Here is a 17,537-nt window from a genome sequence, read left to right as displayed (position 1 = left end):
CAAGTAGGTTTGGCCATTTTTCTCATGACATGTGGCAGCACCAACGAGTAACGACGCTGCAAGTTACCGAGGAGAATCAGACCTGAACTCGGGTGAACTTTTGCCACAGGGTTACTGCACCAAAAATTCCCAAAGCACACAAATAGAGATTACCTACCTCCACACCTGTGTCTTCCCATCAGACATCTCATTGCTGAGCCACAGACCCGGCTTCAGATGCTGAGGATGTTTTGTTCGGAGGGTGTTTGGCAGGACAACTCACAGAACCACTCTAAGGGCGTCAGTGCCAGCTTTGTGTCTGAATTTTTGAATTGTACATGAAATAAAAAATAATCTCACTTTTACCATGTGCTGCAAAGTTCGTGAAGAATCCTCTGTGTAAAGGATGAGGCTGCTGCACTGCTCACAAGCAAATGGAGGATTCTCACCTTGAGCTTTTGCAAAGCTCATAATTCCACCCTCATTCCCTTCCAGCACCGCAGCGAAAGTCCAGGTGTTGGTTTCTACAGACATCATAAAAATCAATTGCTATTAGATGTGCTGAATTTTTAAAGCCAGCAGTTTCACATCTATTAAAGGAAGTTCTAAATTCTACCAAAGACTTCACATAAAATTAGAAACTGCAAAACAGAGGTCACTGGAAATGGTCTGACTGGATGTCACCCAGCTAATAAAAGGAATTCAGTACAGAAAGCAGCACTGAAGTACCTTTGACTAAAACTTGCCCAAGAAAAAGGAGCACTGCAAATACAGGACATTCAGGATGGGCATCTAAAACGGAGCAGCACAAGCTTGGACCAGGGAGACCTGAAGTCAGTAGTTAGGGAAATAAATGTCAAATTTTTGATTGCTCTCCTGGAAGATAAAGGTTTGATGGAATTCCTGCCAGAACTTCTTTGCCTAATCACCATGGACTTAAAAACCTGGGCATTGACAAACGGCTGGTGGTGATCAAGTGGCTACTGTCATCTATCCAGCTATTTCAGACAGGCAGATAATGGCTTTGCTTTACTCAGGCTGGTATCTCGTTGATCTGAAAGGAAAAGTTGCCAGATATGAGGTAGTTTTAACCAAATTGCTAAAGTTACCAGCCTGGAATTTTAATGGATGAATTTACTATGAAGGATTTCTTCCTCCAGAAAAGCAATTTTGCTTCACAGTAAAAATTGAAGTATTTTCTATCTTTAAAAAAAAAAAAAAAAGTTAACAAATTATAGTGTGTTAAGAAAAGATAGTAGCACAAAGAGACAGCTATAATCACATTTAGAAAAACTGCATTCAGAAAAACTTAGAAATGTCCCCAAATCATTTCATTAAAAAAAATCAATTCTAGTCCGTAGCTCTTCATGCCAAATTTTAGGTTTGTGAGCTGATTTATAAATCCTGCAAACTCACAGCTTTTAATAGAAACCCCAAGACTTTAATAAATGTGCTCTGAGCGGTGCAGCTGGGTTGAAAAATCAGCACTTGTGTTCTGGCTGCAAGTTTTGAAGAGAAGAACGAAGCCGTGGGTTCTGCTGAGGAGAACTGATGGTGCCAAGGGTCAAATTCCTCCCAGTGACCACATTCCAAATGGATCTGCTCTTCATCCCCCTGCCCCTGCTGGACTGTCCAACTGCCCCATCCATCCATCATCCATCCATCCATCCATCCATCCATCCATCCATCCATCCACTATCCATCCATCCAGCCATGGATCCATCAATTCATCATCCATCCATCCATCCATCCATCCATCCTCCATCCATCCATCCATCCATCCATGAATCGATCAATTTATCATCCATCCATCCATCCATCCATCCATCCATCCATCTATCCATCCATCATCCATCCATCCATCCATCCATCCACTATCCATCCATCCATCCATCCATGGATCCATCAGTTTATCATCCATCCATCCATCCATCCATTCATCGTCCATCCGTCCATCCATCCATCCATCCATCCATCCATCCATCCATCCACTATCCATCCATCACCCTCACCCATCCATCCATCCATCCATCCATCCATCCATCCATCCATCCATCCATCCATCCACTATCCATCCATCACCCTCACCCATCCATCCATCCATCCATCCATCCATCCATCCATCCATCCATCCCTGCCTCTGCTGTCTCTGTTTCCATTCCCAGTTTGGGGAAGCACAGGGAGCAGCTGGATGATCCAAAACTGACTCCTGGGCTCTCCAGGCTTCCTGCAGATCTTCCTCAGTGCCCAGGGACAGCGGGAGCACAGGGACAACGCAGGGATGCTGGTCCCCGAGGTGGGGTGGCAGTAGCCCTGAGGGCTCTTGGAATGGACTGTGGAGGGGTGAAAATGCCTTTGGAATGTGGTTGTAGGTGCTGGGCCCCCGCTGGGATTTAATATCCCAATAGGCTTCAATACATCAGTGGAGGGTTTTGTTCCAGGTCTAAAAACAGATTGAGACAGCTAAGCAGAAAGGAATGATAGATCAGGAAAAATGAGATGTTGTGGTGATTTTGAACAGTCTTTTTCAATTTTAGCCTCCTTTTTGTTAAGCACTTCCTTGTAAATACAGTAAAACAGCAGAGCTGGATGCTTCCAAACACAGCAGGAGGCTTCCCAGTCTGGAAGCAGACCCAGGAGGGCAGTGATGGCTTCATAATTTCTCAGAAACAAGGTTGGGATTTGCTCTTGAATTGACACTTCCTCAGGACCAGCTGTATTCCAGCAGGTGTGGCTTTCAAGGGAATAATGTGAGGAGGAAAACTCAGCACTTTTAGCACCTCCAGTGACTCCCAGACCCCGTGCAGGGCTCAGCTGGCGACCACTCACCTGTGGAGCCCCTTCTGCTCTGTCCCGGCCCAGTGGGGCCGAGCACCCCAAAGCAGAGGCCCCTCTCCTCTCACTGCAGGCTCTGGGAGGTGCAGTCCCAGCAGCAGCACCTGCAGGGCAGCCCTGGACCCTCCTCTTCGCTGGCAGATCCACAGGGGCCTCCTTTGTGCTCCACCATTGCCAAAGTTATTTTCCTTGAATTGAGAGAACTCGTGTCCCCTGCATCTCCTGTCAGTGCCCCCACAGCTGCCTCAGCAGCCCCAGGCAGCCCCTCTGTGCATGCTGCTCCAGGGGGTTTGATCCGTCCATCCCTCTCCATGGGTTCTTTTGGACCATCACCCCACGTCCACAGGCGTCTGAGTCGTGGTTGTGAAGGAAATCCCGTGTTTTCCAGCATGTTTGTGTTCATGGCTTGGTGAAGTGACTTTCCTTTGTGATTTTCCCTAATGCTACTGAACAGCTGTCCAAGTCACACCGAGAAAGGGCTGAGATGGTGAGGCCAAGGCAGGAGTCACCTCCCGTTTTTGTTCCTGACATCCTTGGGCTGCAGTCTGGGGTGGGAACTGTCTGTCTCTTCCAGCATTAACCCATTATCATACTTTTTGAACAGCTCAGTAACAAAATCCTTGACAGAGAAACTGCAGACTGGAGACCCTACAGCTATCTGAATGAACTAGGTCAGTAATTTTTAAACACTTTAATCACTTCAGTGGACTTCAGAGCATTTCCAAATCCAAATCAGCCTTTCATAAAGGCATTAACAGTAATGAGGAATATTGCTGTTGTCTTTATTTCACGATCAGAATTGCCAGGAGTGAAAGACGGAGAATTAAAAATTGTTTCCTTTACCACAAACCACAGAGTGGGAAAGCAAAGTCAATATTCATTTCAGTCTCCCTTCCAAGGTTGCTCTGTTGAATCACTATCATCTACTCTATAAATGTTTTTTTAAGGACTAACTCAGGACATTAAAAATTCAAATTCGGCTTTCTTTTTTTTTTTTCTTTTTCCCCTTTCATGCTTAATAAAGCTTAGTACTAAATACTGGCATCTTGATGAAGGTGTGGAGCCTCTGTGGGAGCTGGGGTGTGCAATGCTCCATTATCTCCCAGTAAATCATTCCGTGGCAATTCTGAACCACCAGCCGGTGCAACCAAGCCAAGAGTGAAGTTTAATTGCCTGAGTTTATTCTTCCTGGCTTCCTGGCTTGAGTTTTCACAGGGTTTTTAGCAGCTCTTAGCTCAAATCCTGCCCAGATTTAGTGCTTTGGATGCTATTTGTTTTCCTATCTGAGCACTCAGAGTTTGGCTCATCAGTGGCCGAAAGCATCTGCCCTTCCCTTTGCTGGGATTAGTAACATCTCACTGAAAATATGCAGGAGGAGGGAAAGGGCAGCATTAGGGGATATTATGGGATTTTTACACTCAGCTGTCTCCCAGCTCACATGGCAAAGGAATGAACTTAGGGCAGCACCAGGCATCACATCCTGCCACTGCCCCTGGGCCCACACCGTGCCTCGCTCCAAAGACTCTTCCCTGCATCAGGAAAATCACAAACCTGTCAAGCTTCAGTGCAAAATCTTTTCATCCTTAACACCACCAATGTTTTCTGTGTCATAAGGTGCAGAACCGCTGTAGTGCTTATCTGTACGTGACGTGGAGGGGGTTGTGTGTGAGGCTTTCCAAATGCTTCTCAAACCACGTCCATTTTCCTTTTATCATTTTGCTGCTTTTTTTGCACACTATCTGCTTTGTTTGTGTTAAACTTGTGCTGTCCTGGGCTCCCCAGGTGCCTCTGTTCTGCATTCATGCATTTTATTTTACCAGCAGAAACGATGCTGAATGCCTCTGCAGCAAGAAGGATCTAGAATTGATAAATACTTTAGCTAAGGGGCCTCCAGCAAAACTCTCAGCTTTTTTCCCATAGAATTTTGCATCCAAGATAACTTTTTCTTTCTTTTTTCAAACTAATTGACAAAAATTAGATTTTTTTTCCTTTCTTTTCAGTACCAGAATTAATGCCTGCTCATGCTAACTGTCATAATGTCGAATCCTTGTTCAGACCAAGGCCATTTTTACATGAAAATAAAAAGGTTTCATTTCTTGGTATTACTGTTGTGCAATAAAAGCTGCAGGTTCCTCTCATGAAAATTGCAGAAGAGAGTTAAAAATCTTCAACTTTGAATTTTAAACATAAATTAAAAGTCTAATAAGGTCGCACAGGGAATCTTGACTTTCAAACTTCATCAAGCACAGAAGTGCCACAGTTGAAAAAGTGTTCCACCTTCTGATCCCATGATCAGCCTTAGTTTCATGACATAAATGCTCCAACTCGTGTGTTGGAAGAGCAGGCAAGCCTTGGGCAGGGCTGGATTCACTTAAAAAGTTAAAAATAGCAGTGGACAACTGCCCAACTCCTCTGCTGTGACCCCGTGAATTGTCACAGAGAGCAGATGTGGGAGTGAGCCGAGAAGAGAGAGGGAAATGGAAGAGGAATTTGGAATGGATGGAAACTCTCCACTGGTTCCCCAACCAGTGATCCCAAAGGATGGGACCCCGCAGATGAGGAGCACCAGGCTCCCAGAAATGTCTGCAGCCCTGTCAGAAACTGCGGGTGTCCTAAACAAGAATTACAGATGGAGAAAGGAAATTGTAAGAATATCCGCACCAAAATTAACTTCAACACTCATCTCCTAAAACCTGCAGTGATAAGGATTTTCTTAATTGCAGCGGACCTCACCAGACTGCAGGGGTTTTACCTGTTTTGCAGGACTTTGTTTGCCAGGTTCATGTTCTTTCCAAGTGGGAAATGCAAGGACAAAGTCTGGACTTTAACTGCTGCACATTTGTTAGTGAGCTTCAAATTCCAGGTTTTCAGAGAGCTGGTTCTGTTCAGAGGAGTCTGGGGAGGAGCACAAGAAATTCCCATGGCCGTGGCCTTGAGACATCAGAATTTGGGGATTCTGTTGTGCCAAGAAGAGGCGGCTTTGTCACCTTCCTGTGTGTCACTGCCTGCCCAAGGCAGCCTGCTCCTCGTTTCAGGGAATGGCTTTTCCTTTGAGAATTGACATTTTCTCTGTCTCGTTGCAGAACTGGAATTGCCTGCCCTGTGAGTAATCCCTCTTGCTCTAGTCCAGTCTGCACTGAGCAGTGGCAGAGCTTCCAGCTCTCATCCCAAGCAGGTGAAAACTCCCAAACCACTGACCTGAGCTCTTCTTGTCTCATTATCTGGAGCGCTGGCCACAGCAGCTGCAGGCAGGGCTGAGTTGATCTGTGATGTTTTTCTAACAGCAGTCCTGGATGCAGACACTAAAGTGGGATTTGCAGCACATCAGGAGTGACTCAAAGCTGTGTTTATTCCAGAGGACCAAAGGCTATAAGTTTGATTCACAGCTGACTTCACTTTTTTCTCAAAGCCAAAAGGTGTGGAAAACTATTTCCAGCAGAGACACTGATTTCACCCCAGCAGATAATTTAGCTTCAGACTTAAACCTGGACATTACTAAAGTGCCAGATCCCTGGCCTGTTTAGGACTTTTCCACATTAACTACTTTTGCAGTTTAAAAAATAATGTATCTATTATTCATTTACCTCCCGAGGAACCCAGTGAATACAAAAAATGGGCCATAAACCCACAGTTTTATAACAGATAAAAGAGAAAACTAAAGGCAGAATTACCTGGAATTTGGGGTCGGGAAGGGCTTTGTGGGGTTGTGTGGCCCTCCCAAGGGCAATGCACCCCCCCATGGGTCAGCCTGGGTCCCCTTTGTTCCCTGCCACCGCCTCTCCGTGGGTACAGCCCCTTCCCCTGGAGACCCCAGCTGGGAGCTCTGCAGCTGCTCCTCCCAGCCTTTGCTCCGTGGGGTGAGCCCCAAATGCTGCTTGGACACTGCTGCCCTTGGAGATGTGCTCAGCCCTGGCAGGAGGAGGATGTGTGACCCCCAGGGACGGCCTTGGGGAGCCCCAGCCCCGTGGGTGTGGGCCAGGGGAGGAATTGGATCCATCCTGCTGTGGGACAGGGCACAGAGCTCATCCTGCTGTGGGACAGCACAGAGCTCATCCTGCTCTGGGACAGCACAGAGCTCATCCTGCTGTGGGACAGGGCACAGAGCTCATCCTGCTCTGGGACAGCACAGAGCTCATCCTGCTCTGGGCCAGGGCACAGAGCTCATCCTGCTCTGGGACAGCACAGAGCTCATCCTGCTGTGGGACAGGGCACAGAGCTCATCCTGCTCTGGGACAGGGCACGGAGCTCATCCTGCTCTGGGACAGCACAGAGCTCATCCTGCTCTGGGACAGGGCACAGAGCTCATCCTGCTCTGGGACAGGGCACAGAGCTCATCCTGCCCTGGGACAGCACAGAGCTCATCCTGCTCTGGGACACAGCACAGAGCTCATCCTGCTCTGGGACAGCACAGAGCTCATCCTGCTCTGGGACAGCACAGAGCTCATCCTGCTGTGGGACAGGGCACAGAGCTCATCCTGCTCTGGGACAGGGCACAGAGCTCATCCTGCTCTGGGACAGCACAGAGCTCATCCTGCTCTGGGACAGGGCACAGAGCTCATCCTGCTCTGGGACAGCACAGAGCTCATCCTGCTCTGGGACAGGGCACAGAGCTCATCCTGCTCTGGGACAGCACAGAGCTCATCCTGCTCTGGGACAGCACAGAGCTCATCCTGCTGTGGGACAGGGCACAGAGCTCATCCTGCTCTGGGACAGCACAGAGCTCATCCTGCTCTGGGACAGGGCACAGAGCTCATCCTGCTCTGGGACAGGGCACAGAGCTCATCCTGCTCTGGGACAGCACAGAGCTCATCCTGCTCTGGGACAGGGCACAGAGCTCATCCTGCTCTGGGACAGGGCACAGAGCTCATCCTGCTCTGGGACAGGGCACAGAGCTCATCCTGCTCTGGGACAGGGCACAGAGCTCATCCTGCTCTGGGACAGGGCACAGAGCTCATCCTGCTCTGGGACAGGGCACAGAGCTCATCCTGCTCTGGGACAGCACAGAGCTCATCCTGCTGTGGGACAGGGCACAGAGCTCATCCTGCTCTGGGACAGCACAGAGCTCATCCTGCTCTGGGACAGCACAGAGCTCATCCTGCTGTGGGACAGGGCACAGAGCTCATCCTGCTCTGGGACAGCACAGAGCTCATCCTGCTCTGGGACAGGGCACAGAGCTCATCCTGCTCTGGGACAGGGCACAGAGCTCATCCTGCCCTGGGACAGGGCACAGAGCTCATCCTGCTGTGGGACAGGGCACAGAGCTCATCCTGCTCTGGGACAGCACAGAGCTCATCCTGCTCTGGGACAGGGCACAGAGCTCATCCTGCTCTGGGACAGGGCACAGAGCTCATCCTGCTCTGGGACAGCACAGAGCTCATCCTGCCCTGGTGCAGAGCTGCCCAAACGTCCCAGTCTGCCTCGCTGTCTGCAGCAGGAGGGGTCTGGGAATCGGCTCGTTGTGCAAAACAAAGCAGAAGGTGTTCGAATGGCCCGGGGGGTCACTGGTGGCCAGAAGAGCCCCATCACAGAGAGGCAGTCGGGTGCCACCAGCCCCTTTCCTGTGCCCAGGGATGGGCACTGAGAACCAGAGCAAAGGATTGGTTTGTCTTTGATGTGCCAGTAACACATTTATTGTCTAATTTAGCCATTTCCCTTATTTAGGAAAAAAAATTAAAAATAAAAATGAAGCTGTCACAAAAAAGGGCTGGTACAGCATTGCCCATGGCCGTGACAACTTTTCTGCAGAGACCAGAGGACACACAAGGACACATTGCTGGGAGACCTCTGGGACACGCTGTTTGTGGGGCTCTCTTTCCAGGGTAACTGAGTTACTTGACTGGGAATCCCATAAGCCACAAGGACATTTCTCAGTAACCAAATTTGTACTGATTGTCCCAGTCAATAGGAAACACCAGACTCTATAGCTAAAAAGATTTAAAGGCTTACATTAGATTTTCCTTTTGATTGATATCTAGGATGATTTGCAGGCGTAAAAATGGAAAAGGTCCCCATCCCTTTCTGTCTCAGCTTCTGTGAGGAACAGCAAGTTCCTCTGGAGCTGCACAGGGCAGAATTGTTTGCTGTCAGCTCTGCTCCTGGTGCTGCGCTCAGAGCACAGTGGTCATTTAGGGACTGTTGTCACATCAGTCGCTGAACTGGGCAAATTCATGAGCAAACTGATAGTAGGTAATTTAAGAAGGTTGTACACACCTTAGAGTCTGAGGCTGTGAGTTAAATAACACACTCTCCACGAACAAAACAAAGCCTAAAATTAGTCACAGAGTGCTGCAACGAACGCAACCTGCAGACTCAGATTTGAAGGGCGTGTTTCAGGCTTCTTTCACACCATTCCAGTAACGAATGTCTCAGCAGATGGTTTTTATCCCGACCTCCTGATGGATGGCAGCTCTTGGTAACCCTGCCGCAGAGAGCTCTCCCTTGCAGGGAAACTCTTAAGCACATGCATAATTCCAGGCGTGCACAGACTCCCCACTGGAGCTGAGTGTGTGCTTACAGCTGAGGATGTGCTTAAGAGCCTCCCTAAATGAAGGCCTTGATGTACAATTTAGAGGGAAGAATATATGCTGCTCAGTAGTCAAAGCAATCCAATTTACATAAATATTTATTTGTTTTCCATTATATATCATTTTTATGCAGGTGCTTGTGGGATGGATAGACGTCAGAACACATACATAATGGAAAAAAGCTTCAAAGGTATGGTATCCAGAGCTGCAGAACCCTGCCCAGGTGTGAGGAGGGTGTCCTAGAAGAGGTGAGATAGGAGCCCGGCAGAGGCAGGGAGGGACAGAGCCACCCCCCGGCGCCGCTGCCTGCCTGGCTCCCAGCGCTCCTGGGCCATCAATTCTGGATGCAAAGCTGCCCAGGGCCGCGGGCTCTGCAGCACAGGGAGAAAGGGAGGGCTCAGCTCCGGGCAGGTGGAGCTGCCCCGGGCACGCTCAGGCAGCGCCCGGCGGCCACCGGCAAAGGCTCTGGGGGAGCTGCTCTTGGCTGCTGGCCACGCTGAGCTTAGAGAAAGCCGCCAGGAGAGAACCTGCCCCTGCTCGTGCCCTTTGCCGAGCGGGATTTCCAGCAGAGCCGCAGAAGAGCCCCCCCCGAGGCCGAGGTGCCCCCGCGCTGGCGGCAGCAGCTGCGGGCACCGACCCCAGGGCAGGTCTCAAACAGGATCTCCGACGAGTCATGAGCGCAGGGCCCAGCGGTTGTGCATTTCGCTTCTCCTCCACGTTTACATTCTAAATGTTCCAGTTCCGTCTGGGCCACGGGAGCACTTGGCACGGAGGTTCCCACAGCTCCTGGCAGGTCGGGCTGGGGGTCAGCTCACTGAGCTTGTGCTCCAGAGGATGGAGCGAGGGATCCGTCCCCTGCGGAATAGGCAGCTTTCAGGCCGAGGTCCTTGATCGGCATCCAAGGCTGTTCCGCCTGGGAATGTCCCTCAGGGAGGCGAGGAGGGAAATGCCACAGAGGCTTTTCCTGCAGCGCCCTCGGGCTGGCGCAGCCGGAGCCGCGGGGACAGCGGCGCTCCGCCACCCCCTGCCCTGCCACGGCTGAGCTGCTCGGAGCCGCACCTTTGTCCCTAATAACGAGGAATAGCAAAAGCTATTCCACATTAGATGCCCTAACCAGCTTACAGCCAGGCCTAGACATCAATATTCACTTTGTAGCTGCTGTTTTCAAAATACAGGGATGCGATATTTGCTAGAACGTCACTTTACCAGACAGAATCACCAAAGGAAACCAAGGATCCACGACCAACTCTTTGTTGATAAAGCTAAAGTAAAAATATCGAATGGATTGTGTATGTATATGATATATATGATTTATGATATTCAAAATACTCAATCCACTGGTTTCAGCTACTTCAGTGATTCCCTTTTTCAAAAGAAAAATCTTGTTATAATGGAGTTGGTTGTTCTCTTCACGTGGAGCTCTTAACTTCATTAGTTTAAACTAAATCACTGTAGTTACAAAGTTTAAAAGTACCTTAAGCACATGCAGCAGGAGCTCCCATCCATAGGCACAGTCACACAGAGGGGGACCAGTGGGGGCAGAGAAAAAGAATCACAGTGACAGCAAACTGCGAAAGGCATTTTCAGCTGCTACAGATTTTCCTTAATTTTTAGCATCTGAACCATTTCCTTTACATGTTTATCTCTTTGCAAATTGAAAAATCATGCTCAGAAGGCACAGCTGGAATTCTCTGTGGCTGCTCAGCTGCCTCAGATAGGCAGGGCTGGCAGGGGCAGGGTGCTGGGACATGGGGACACACCTGGCTTCCCAGGTATGGTTGGGAGGTCACCTGCAGGCACGTAGGTGCTGAGGGCTCTCAGAAGCAGCTCTCCTTGGCTGACTGAAGGTTCCCAAGGCCCCTCTGAAGGTGAATTCCTGGGTTCAGGCAGCCCCAGGGCTCCGTGGCAGCCTGGGCACCTCCAGGCCCAGGGGAGTCTCCTCCCGGGAGGAGCTGGGAATGTGCCCATTGCTCAGAGTGAGCTCTCCTTGCCCTGCCAGGCCCTGACTCACCGCATTCCTCAGAAAATGGAGAGGAAGAAACTCCCAGCCCCAAACAATTGGATTCTGTCAGCAAAAAGACTTGGCAGGCGGGCGCCTGGTTTTTTATCTACTTTCATCCGATTTAAAACCATCTCTTTTCCCACCAGTGTGGTCTAACTGGGGACAGCCTGGTCCTGCAGCTGGAAGTGGTCTCTGGTGCCCTGGACCACACAGAGCCTTGCAGGGACGGGGCACAGGGGCTTGAGGCTGAGGCCAGGCTGTGGTGAACCTGGGCCACCTCCTGCTCCCCCAGTTCTCTGGAAAGACCAGAGCTGGGGGCTGTGCCCAGAGCAGGGCACCAGCAGAGGGGTGTCCCCTGGGCAGCCTGGCACCAGGAGTGCCCTGGAGCTCCAGGGGTCGGGAACAGAGATCTGGGATTGCCAGGTGTCACAGTGCCAGCCCTGAGCCCTGCGGCACCTGGTGACAGGGGCTCAAACAGGCACGAGGGTTTTCAGAGCAGGTTTCTGAGCAGTTTCTTTCCTGTGCATGGTGCTCAGTGATACCAGTCCTGAACTTCTCCTTTCAGCTGAGTCCTTTGGTGTTTAGAGGTTTGTTTTTTTTTAAAACGAATACTGCTGCACTGGTGGAATGATGTGACCTCAGGCACGACCATTTTAAGGAAAAACACCCAGGCTTTGTAGGAGAGCCAGGAAAACCCCAGCAGAGAGAAGCACTGATCCCAGGGATGCAGGGCTGGGCTCAGGGTGGTTCCCCTGGTTGTTGTACAGGATGTGTCCCTCTGGGAAGCAGCAGTGGACCCTCGCTGTGTCACTGTCCCTGCAGCAGCCAAGGCTGGCCAGCTTAGGGCCAGCACAACAAGGGTTAAATAGCAGGAGAGCACCTTCCACCAGGGCACAGCACCTCTCCTCACAACTTCCACCTCTGCTGTGGGACCCAAGGCTTATCAGCACTGCCAGGGGAAATTCAGGCAGAAGAGAGGAACCCAGCCTGTGGGAGGGACATTTCCAGTCCCTGCTAATAAAAATAAACCCTCCAAAGGTCTGGTGGTTGGTATCCAGGCAACACAGAAGGCAGGGACTTCAAAATTAGAGCATATTCCCAATATTTCTCTGGAAGTCCAGCTGACTGAGTGCTTCCAGTGAGTCCCAGCACTGTGGGGCAGAGCTTCCACCTCCATGAGACTGTGGCAGGGAGGGATGAGGAGGCAGCACAGCCAGGGCCTGCAGCACCATGGGCTGAGAATCTCTAAATACATTTGTTCTGCTTAAATTAATTCAAGAAACAAAATTTGACAATTTATGCCAGGCTTCTTAATTATCCTCAAATTACCTTAATGACAAAGTAACTCAGCTGCTTCTCCAGCCTTTGGAGTTAAATCCTCCACAATCTTGCACATTATGTTTCTTGAGGGCTAATGACTCCCTGGTGTACCCAGAGTCCCAAACATCCACTGGTGCTCCATAAAATATATTGTGTCCAAAGCCAAGGTCTGATCCCAGCCAGACACCGAGCAGGAATGGGCTCTCTGGGCTCTCAGGAACGTTGTTTCTCAACCTCTCCTGGGAAAAGGCAATTCCTGGGAGAGGCCAAACAGGTCTGGGCAGCCCAAGTGGTATTCATTGCTCTCTTCCAACTGGTCCTGGGAAGGGAAAGGAAAGGAAAGGCTGAGGGACACCTGCCTGGGAGGTAACGTCAGCCCTAACTGCAGTGCAGGTGAATTTTAGCTTAGGGAGATAAAAGTAGCTGAGCTGGATGAAATAAAACAGCTGATGTGATGGGATTTTTGCCTTTGCCAGCTCCAATGTGCCCAATTCCACAAACAAACCACACAGCTATTTACCTGCAGCTGCAGCTCTGCAGGAGGAGGAATTCTCACTCTGCTCTTCTTTGCTGTGGCAGCCAGCAGTCCTTTATAATCAACATTTCCTGAATGTACACCCAGCTCTGGTTTGATTTGTTCTCTCCCAGCCACGGTGCTGACAGGGAATGCTTTGCAGGGGGCTCTTGGGGCATAGAGGGAATCCTGCTTTTCACTCTGTGAGCATTTGCTCAGCAGCATTGCCTGGAATGGAGAAGGAAGTTCATGATAATCTTCACGTCCCTCACCCCAAACTGCAGAGGTGGCTCATTAAAGGCTGCCCAGGCTCTCCTAACGAGCTCTGTGTTCCTGCAGTAGCCACCAGGAGCTGTAACTCGCTGGCAGGTGGAGCTGAGCCTTTCATTTGGCTGTCTGTGGTTCCCTCACCTCTAACACCAACAGATCCCAGACTGTGGCACCTGGATTTAAGTCACATACACAGCAAACGCCAACACTGAGCTCACTCATGTGCAGAAGCCTTTGGTCTCACGGGGTCGCTCCATCTCTCTGTAGAAGGATGGGATGGGGCAGTTTTCCACTCTACTTGTACTGGGCTGGGGTTGGTGACACTGGAGGGACAAATCCTGGAGCCAGCAGCCAGGGAATGTCACTGTTGCTCTGGTTCCCATCTCCTTCATGTACCAAACCAGGCGTGTTTCACTTGGAAGCAAAGGCACTGCTCATCTCACCCAGGCTGATGTCAGACAAGGAGTTTCCAAGTTTTCTAATTAAATAAGCACTGCGCTGGTGCCCGGCCTCTGCCAGCCTCCCCATCCCTGATGGTCCCAGCTGTTTGTGCGCACTGGAGCTTCCCAGCAAGCTGCTGTCACTGACCCTGGCAGCTGAGGGCTCTCCAGCCTTGTGGGTCCCACTGAAATCAGAGCCCAGGAAGGCAACACCCGGCCGCAGGTGGCAGAGCACGACCTGGCACCTCCCTCAGGGCTCAACCAGGACCAGGGGCACCTGGCCAGGGGCGGTGGACACACACAGACACACAGATACAGACACAACCCCAGAGCTGCAGGAGGGACAAATCACTGACACTGGAGCAGAGCTGGCACGTGAGGGAGCAGGACGGGGCTGGCAGGCTCAGAGCCGAGGTTTGGAGCGGAGAAGCGATGTCGTGTTGTCTGTCTATTTCTTAACCTGAATTTCTCTTTTTGTCTCCCATACTAGACAGCGGGGGCAGCTGGGATTGCAGCTATTTTGCAAGTCCCCCTATTTCACCGGGAGTATTTCATATATACCAGGATCTGCCTTTGTACTGTAACCCAGCACAAGAAAATGCCTCATCTTTCATTGCATCGCTCTAATTCTAAATTACTGGCACTGCCCAGCAGGATGCACACAGCAGCAATGGCACGTTCTTGAATGTCAATGTTAAGACCTATTTATTCTCTATTGTTTTTTATTTTTAAAGCAAGACTGGCACTGTACTTTGCAGCAGGCTGGCCTATCCCAGCCAGGGTCACCGACCGGGCAGCCCGGTGGTCACAGCTCTCATGCCAACCTTGTTCTCCCCATGTAGTGCCCCTGTCACCTGCTCTCCAGCCCAGGGGAGAGGAGCAGGACATGTCTACAGCAAAGGGGGGAAAAGAAGCAGAGCAAAAGTGAGGCTCAAACGGAGGCTTGTCCCCCACTGTGGAAACCCAAGCATTCCCAGATTGTAGGATGCTGGGTAACCCCCAAAGCAGCAGGGGCTGCACACGCAGAGGCTGCACCGGTGCAGTTCTGAGCCTGTGGCAATGTCGTGCACTCCAACACAGGGCACTGGACGTGACCAAGGCCCCGGGACTCTCCCTGCAGCTGGCTGAGCAGCCAGGTCCCAGCAGCAGGTGCAGCCTGCAGAGCCGACTGCCCGCGGCCGCGCCTGGCTCTGCAGGGCGGGCGGAGCGGCATAAACGCGGCTCCGGAGCAATTAGGGGGAGGGAGGGAAAGGATTGCCACCTCAAACGAAATATTGCAGTAAACGACAGCTAGAACCTTTCACAGGAAAACCTTCAGTACCGAGTAGGTTTTCACTTCTTTCCTGCTAGTGAGTGGTGGATGCAATGGTCTGGAACACCCAGAGCACAAGCACCGGGTGTCTGTGCTGGAGGCTTCAAGGATCTTCCTCATCCCCTGCCCCCTTGTCCCCACCCCCCCAGCCTTCCTGCAGCGGCTCAGTTATAATCAACCTAATTAAGCTAATGACCCTAACGCACCCACTCCACTCTTGTTTTGCAGATTATATGAAAGAGTCTGTGTGCAGCTCCAGCACTTGTTCCCTGAACAGCAGCGAAAACCCATACGCCACCATTAAAGACCCCCCCATTTTAACCTGCAAACACTCCGAGAGCAGCTACGTGGAAATGAAATCACCTGGTCACAGGGAGTCCCCGTATTCCGAAATGCCAACTTCATCAACAGCCAATAAAAACATCTATGAAGTTGGTAAGCAGTGGGTGGCACAGGGGGGTTGGTGGTTTTCCCCTGTCCTGGGGATCCTGGGCTTGGCATGGCACAGGGATGAACTGGCAGGGGGAAGGCCTGAGCATTGGTGTGTTGGTTTGGGGAGCTGAGGCACAGCGGGGGATGTCCTAAGCTGGGAAGGACCCACAAGGATCAGGAGTTTTGGGACTGCTGCTGGTCACCACACCCCAGTTCTCCTTGCTCCCCCAGAGCCCACTGTCAGCATAGTCCAGGACGCCCGCAGTCGGAGTGCCAGCTACCTTCAGAACCCGTATGACCTGCCCAGGAACAGTCACATTCCTGGTCACTACGACCTGCTCCCCGTGCGGCACAGCCCCACGCACGGCCCTTCTTGGGACAAGCAGTCTTAGAGGGATGGACTTCACCGGGCCCTGTGCTGCCAACACAGACTGTGAGGAAGCACAGGAGAAGCCGTTCCTTCCTTTCCTGCGGACTGGCAAGGACCTAACACGACATCAGCTTGGGCCAACTGCTGCTGCATGATGTTATTTATAAAGACATTTTTGTATGGGTACCTGGAACTAACGAGAGCCTCCTCCACGTGGGACTGGAGCACATCACCCCAGGAAGGTGTCTTCGTGCTCCAGGCAAAAACTCTCCGCGGCGTGTTCTAACCCTGGCTTTGCTGTAAAATAAACCACAAAAACAAGGACTAAGGACTTCAGGATGTACATTTCTACTGACTGCTTCAAGAAACCTTTTACTGTTAGGAACAAGGTGACTAGGAATACGCTGGAATTTATTTTCATCTTTGTCATTGGAATGGACATTTTTCTGAACGAGAGCAGGGAAACTTGTCATTTCACTGTCTGGAAAGCTCATTTACTGCCATCACCATGTGCAACCTGTGCAGATCATGCTTGGTAATTAGCATTAAGGTTGTCATTTCTATATCCACTACCAGAGAATTTGAGTTGAGGAATATTAACACAAACACTTTCTGTGCAGTTTTTAATATCTTTCCAAACATCCCCAGATCTTTGCTAATGAATGGAGTTTCCACAATGAGTCTCACACCCATCTTACCACACTTTTAATGTTGATTGGCACAGGTAGGCTTTGATTTTCCTCATGCAGCTTCTCTTTTGATAGCTAAATCCAGCAGATCTGTCAGGCAGTTTAAGCTGCTGCCCCTCCAATTCCTGCCTCGGGATGCTGTAGGTTTGCACAGACCAGCCCTGGTTTCATTTCCTTTCTCAAAGCTGAGCCACATCGGCTTCTCTCCCATCTTCCCAAACCATCTCCTCATGATTCACTGTCAGCATGCCACTGATGACACCTCTGAATCTGATGTGCATTACCATGTAGTGCAACTTTATCCGTTGATGATTCTACCTGAAATGTCATTAAATGGAGCTGAAACTGGGTTTTCTTTTTCAGCAGCTGTTTGTGAAGTAATTATCAAGGGTCTGACCCATGGTAAAATTTTGGACGGAGCCACCATGATATTTTTTTTTAATTTATAATCTCTATTGACCTAGAAAGTAGAGTACTTGCCGTTAGTTCCTTGTAGATTTTCAGCATGAAGTAGTATTGACTCTAAGTATGTAATTTTATTAGGCAAACGTGGAAGTAGCAAGTTGATTGCCTTTTAAATATAAAAAAACATTCTGTTGCACATTCGCCAGTCTGATGGGAGCAGCAGAGGATGACAGCAGCCCCGTGGGTTTGCTCACAGCACGAGCTCAGTTGTGACCTGCCGGGCTCAGGGACCGGCAAGAGGAGCCCCCCAGCTCAGGGGATCCCAGCTCTGGGAATACTCCTGGATCCTTGGAGCACCGTGCCGTGTCCCCACAGATGGCTCAGCCTCACACTGGGATCACAGCCCCTGGCTCTGGGCATTCTGCCCCTGGGAGCCTTTCCCTTG

General features: G+C 50.6%; 1 protein-coding gene and 1 long non-coding RNA gene across 2 annotated transcripts in view; one reads left to right on the top strand and one right to left on the bottom strand.

Moving 5' to 3' along the window:
- MEGF11 (multiple EGF like domains 11) overlaps nt 1-16,733 on the top strand; it is a 253,547-nt gene extending 236,814 nt beyond the window's left edge. Inside the window, exons 23-26 of the mRNA XM_066196632.1 lie at nt 3,419-3,485; nt 9,472-9,528; nt 15,425-15,631; nt 15,860-16,733. Coding sequence (XP_066052729.1) covers nt 3,419-3,485; nt 9,472-9,528; nt 15,425-15,631; nt 15,860-16,020 — 492 coding nt within the window. The 3' untranslated portion in view covers nt 16,021-16,733. The remainder of the gene's footprint in view (nt 1-3,418; nt 3,486-9,471; nt 9,529-15,424; nt 15,632-15,859) is intronic.
- On the bottom strand, nt 8,731-16,773 carry LOC136297033 (uncharacterized). The gene is made up of 5 exons (XR_010723064.1): nt 16,697-16,773; nt 16,186-16,295; nt 13,181-13,402; nt 10,813-12,979; nt 8,731-10,193 (listed from the first exon to the last, which is right to left on the bottom strand). It is a non-coding gene; the product is annotated as an uncharacterized lncRNA (long non-coding RNA).
- Nucleotides 16,774-17,537: the final 764 nt, after the last annotated feature.

This window comes from Chamaea fasciata, unplaced genomic scaffold, assembly GCF_029207755.1.
Source record: "Chamaea fasciata isolate MVZ Bird 193981 ecotype frontalis unplaced genomic scaffold, bChaFas1.0.hap1 SCAF_14, whole genome shotgun sequence".
NCBI classification, from domain to species: domain Eukaryota; kingdom Metazoa; phylum Chordata; class Aves; order Passeriformes; family Sylviidae; genus Chamaea; species Chamaea fasciata.
This window is presented reverse-complemented; position numbering and strand designations above follow the sequence as displayed.